Source organism: Plutella xylostella, chromosome 13 (assembly GCF_932276165.1).
Source record: "Plutella xylostella chromosome 13, ilPluXylo3.1, whole genome shotgun sequence".
Lineage (NCBI taxonomy): Eukaryota > Metazoa > Arthropoda > Insecta > Lepidoptera > Plutellidae > Plutella > Plutella xylostella.
This window is the reverse complement of record NC_063993.1, coordinates 645,629-650,543: the sequence shown is the minus strand read 5'-3', so window position 1 is coordinate 650,543 and position 4,915 is coordinate 645,629. Positions and strand designations below refer to the sequence as shown.

Below are 4,915 nucleotides of genomic sequence, written 5' to 3'. Positions count from 1 at the left end.
AGGCCTTTGAATAGACATTCGGAAAGCAGTAGTATTATTATTCCAAGGGAAATTCCAATAACAACTTCTTACAGTAACAAAACAGAAGAGTTTCTTGTATTCCCATTCGCTTGCGGAACCCTAAAAACGGAGCGAAATCTGATATGTTCGGTGTCACGTCCATTTACACGTACATTTTACTTTTATTAGACACAGCAGTATACGAAAAATATAATAATATCGTAGTCACGTAATCTTGAACATGTTCTCTGCTTTTTTGTTGCATATTAATGTAGGAATGTAACATTATCGTTTAATCATATTTGATAGTGCAGAGTGTATGATAGGAACTATTGTCTATGAAAGCGAGTATTATCTATGAAAGGAAGTATTGTCTATGAAAGGAACGAAGAATGAGTGAGTGAAAGGATTAAGAAAAAATGGAGGATTAGAAAAGGTTGTTGTGCTCGAAGATAAAATTGTTTTTTAAAGGATGTGATACTGGAATAAACGTGATTCAGTGAAATACTTTTGGTTTTCATTTCCACCGCCTGGTCCCACAATTTTGGGGGCTCGTCCGGGATCGAGCGTGGAAATGCCAAAAAACGACGCGTGATGATGAGCACACAGGACGACGACGGCCATTAAAGACGGAAAAAATACCTACGACGAAATAAAATAAAGAACTAAATATAACAATAAGAAGACGGAAAATGACGACGACAACAAAAAACGACGCAAGCAGCAACGCGATGCTTGGTAGCATGGCGTCAAACGACGGATTCAGCGGAATCACCAAATTCAATGGCGAAGACAAGACGTATTCCTCGGCGAAGTGGGCCGCTGACATAGAGGATAATGCCGAGATATTCGGATGGACAGCCCAGCAAAAGCTCATTGTCGCTCGACGGTCGCTTGTTGGTACGGCTGAGTTGTGGCTGAGGACGGAGAAGACGTTTAAAACATTCGATGAACTGAGTGCTGCCTTACAAAAGGAATTTCCCGATGCATTGAACAGCAAGGAAATGCACGAGCTGATGGCTACGAGGAAGAAGAAGAAAGATGAGACGTACTACCAGTATATGCTAACTATGAAGGAGTTGGGCAAAAGAGCCAAGTTTGCCGACTACGTCGCGATTCAATATATCGTTGACGGCATTACTGACTATGAGAATAACAAGGCTATCTTATACGGTGTCACTACCTATTCTGTTCTAAAGGAGAAGTTGGCCATTTACGAGAAGATGAAATCCAAGACGGTAAAGAAGACTGAAGTCGAAAGTAAAACGCAAAATGTGTTTTCATCTTCACGTGAGAAGAAAGAGACGGCGAGACCCGATGGTCGCAGTTGCTACAACTGCGGAGACAAGAATCATCTCGCAAATCGGTGTCCCAATGGCGTGAAATGTTTTCGTTGTAACAATTTCGGCCATATTGGAACGGAATGCCGATCTTCTACTACGACGAGGCATCAACAACAACAGGGCGGGAGCCGCGGAAGCGGAAACGGCGCCTCCGGTCAGCGGACGATGTGCGTATCGGTCATTCCAGAAGATGGCGCTGCCGCTGCAGTGAACGGTGAACGCGAACGACGCGGAACGAACGAAGTGAACGAAGCCGAAGGAACGGGATCGTGTAACTGTCAATGTCAAAGTCAAAGTGTCATGCGAGTAAATGTAAACACAAACAGTGCGGTCAGTGAATCTCTGTGTAATTCGAATAAATCAGTGAAATTAGTCAAAATAAGTGATGTAGACGTTGAGGCCTTGATAGACTCGGGCAGCGATGTCAACCTGATGTCGTCGGAGCTGTTGTCCCGGCTTAACAAAGCTGGACATGACGAGGACAACGAGGACAAGGTGATGCTCACTGGACTGGGTGCATCTAGGGTATGTTCCGTGGGAAAGTTCCATACTACGATCAAAGTTGATGGTAAATATTTTGATACTGTATTCTATATTGTTCCATGCGGTGTTATGCCATACGAAGTCATATTGGGTCAACCATTTCTGTTGAATACAACTGTGTTGTTAGACAAAGGTACAGTTAAGCTCATGGCACAAACTGAAGGTGGTCAGTACATGTTGTGTTTACCTATTGAGGCTGATGAACCTTTATGTAGTAATCCAGAGGTACAGGAACTTGTTGCTAGTTACAAGCCCATGTTTACTAAAGAGGCTCCAATAAAGTTGAAGATTATTTTAAAAGATGAAGTGCCTGTAGCTCAGCGTCCACGAAGGTTAGCTATCAAAGAGGAAGAAGTTGTTAGGCGTCAGGTGGAAGAGTGGTTAGCTAAGGAGATAATAAGACCTAGTTATTCTGAGTATGCAAGTCCTTTAGTATTGGTTACAAAAAAAGATGGTAGCATTAGGGTTTGCGTAGACTATAGGAAAATTAACCAAAAGATGATTAAAGATGAATACCCATTGCCGGTTATAGATGATCACATAGACAAGCTGAGTAAATCTAGGGTATTTAGTACTTTAGACTTGAAAAATGGATTTTTTCATCTGCCAGTAGAAGAAGAATCAGTTAAATACACGGCGTTTGTGACAAGCAGCCCTGAAGGACAGTACGAGTTCCTCCGAGCTCCTTTTGGACTTTCTATATGTCCTAAATACTTCAGCCGATTTATTAACATCATTTTCAGAGAGCAGATTGCTAGTGGAATAGTGCTAATATTCATCGACGATGTTATAATTCTGGCAGAGAATGAAGAAGAAGCTATTGAAAGACTGAAGATAGTATTGAAAGTGTCGTCTGAGTACGGACTTGAAATTAATTGGAAGAAGACACAGTTATTACAAAGAAAAGTTGAATATTTGGGTCACGTCATTGAAGATGGTACAGTGAAGCCTTCACCAAGCAAAACAGAAGCAGTCAGATGTTTCCCAGAGCCAAAGACAGTAAAACAAGTTCATAGTTTTGTGGGTCTTACCTCATACTTCAGGAAGTACATTGAGAATTATGCAGTGATAGCGAGGCCTCTCACAGACTTACTTAAGAAGGAGAAAGAATTCTACTTTGGTGAAGAGGAAAGACACGCTTTTGAAGTATTGAAGACTAAACTATGTAGTGAACCGGTACTGAAGATATATGAAGTTGGTCTTGACACGGAGATGCACACAGATGCCTCAAAATATGGATATGCAGCCATTTTGATGCAGAAGGAGAAAGATGGGAAGTTACATCCAGTACACTACATGAGTAGAAAGACTAGCGAGACGGAACAAAGAAACTATACAAGTTATGAACTCGAAGCTCTAGCAGTTGTCGAAGGAGTGAGAAAATTCAGGAAGTATTTGTTTGGAATACACTTCAAGATAGTCACTGATTGTGCAGCATTTCAGAAGACGCTTTATAAGAAAGAAGTATCAGCCAAGGTGGCAAGATGGGTTTTATTCCTACAAGATTTTGATTATGAAGTGGAACACCGAGCTGGAGCTAAGATGTCTCATGTGGATTCATTAAGCAGAAACCCTCACTGTTATCTGATACATTCAGAATTACATGCACGGATATGTAAAGCACAAAAGGAAGACAGCGACTTAAGTGTGTTAAGAGAAGTACTGAATGAGAAGACAGAATACAAGGATTTCTACATAGAAAATGACTTGATATACAAAGGTGTAGAGAAAAAGTTGGTAATACCCGACATCATGGAGACCGAAATCATAAAGAGAGCACATGAAATTGGACATTTTGGGAAAAAGAAGACCATGGACATAATAGATAAAGACTACTACATAAAAGACCTAGCCAAGAAGATAGATAGAGTGATTTTAGGATGTGTACCATGCATATTAGCAAGCAAGAAGGAAGGGAAACAAGAAGGATTTCTCAGTCCAATAGACAAAGGAGAGCTGCCACTAGAGACGTTACATATTGATCATCTTGGACCATTGGATGCAACCAAGAAAATGTACAACTATATCTTAACAGTAGTAGATGCATTCACGAAGTTTGTCTGGATTTACCCTACTAAGACGTTGACTGCAAAGGAAACTGTAGAGAAGCTGAGGCTACATCAGAAGGACTATGGTAATCCAACGAGGTATATTACTGATAAGGGAGCTGCCTTTACTGGACAAGAATTTAAAGATTACTGCCAAGAAGAAGGGATTCAACATCATGCTGTAACAACTGGTATACCAAGAGGAAACGGCCAAGTAGAACGCGTCCACAGGATTATCATATCTGTTTTGACCAAGATGTGCATTGAAGAACCTACTCACTGGTATAAACATGTTAGTAAGGTGCAAAGAGTGATAAATGGCACTTATCAAAGGTCGATTAACACATCACCATTTAACTTGCTTACCGGTACAAAGCTGAAGCAGAAAGAAGATATAAAGCTCATAGAATTATTAGATGAAGAATGCAGACAACATTTCATGGAAAGGAGAGACAATGTAAGACAAGCAGCTAAAGTACAGATATTGAAGGTTCAAGAAGAGAACAGAAGAACTTATAATAGGAAAAGGAAAGAAGCTCTGGACTATGTAGTTGGGGATATTGTAGCCATACAGAGAACTCAATTCGGTAATACTTTGAAGCTTAAACCAAAATTTCTCGGACCTTATCAAGTAGTAAAGAAAGTAGGTAAAGGTAGGTACCATGTAGAGAAAGTTGATCTTAATACTGAAGGACCTAGGAAAACCTCAACGGGTGTAGACTACATGAAAATGTGGCCATGATTTTAATTTCATAACAGTTTGGTTGAAAGAGGTTTACCCAATATGATTTGGTATAGGTATCAGCTGTTATTTAAATTTCTATTGTGCTTAAATTTAAAATAAGATAATAACATTAAAGTTTAACTGTATTTTTATGTGTTGAGTAAGAGTAGTTAACATCTTTAAATATGTAACATTGTTTCAATAATAATAACTTTATTTTCAGAAAAATAAAGTTACAGCCGTTATTTTGTTAGGTA

At 39.7% G+C, this 4,915-nt stretch overlaps 1 protein-coding gene across 1 annotated transcript; it reads left to right on the top strand.

The window, feature by feature from the left end:
* The first annotated feature begins 692 nt into the window (after positions 1-692).
* Positions 693-4,676, top strand: LOC105386148 (uncharacterized protein K02A2.6). Its single transcript, XM_038120113.2, has one exon. The coding sequence runs from the start codon at positions 693-695 to the stop codon at positions 4,674-4,676; it is 3,984 nt and encodes a 1,327-aa protein (XP_037976041.2).
* Positions 4,677-4,915: the final 239 nt, after the last annotated feature.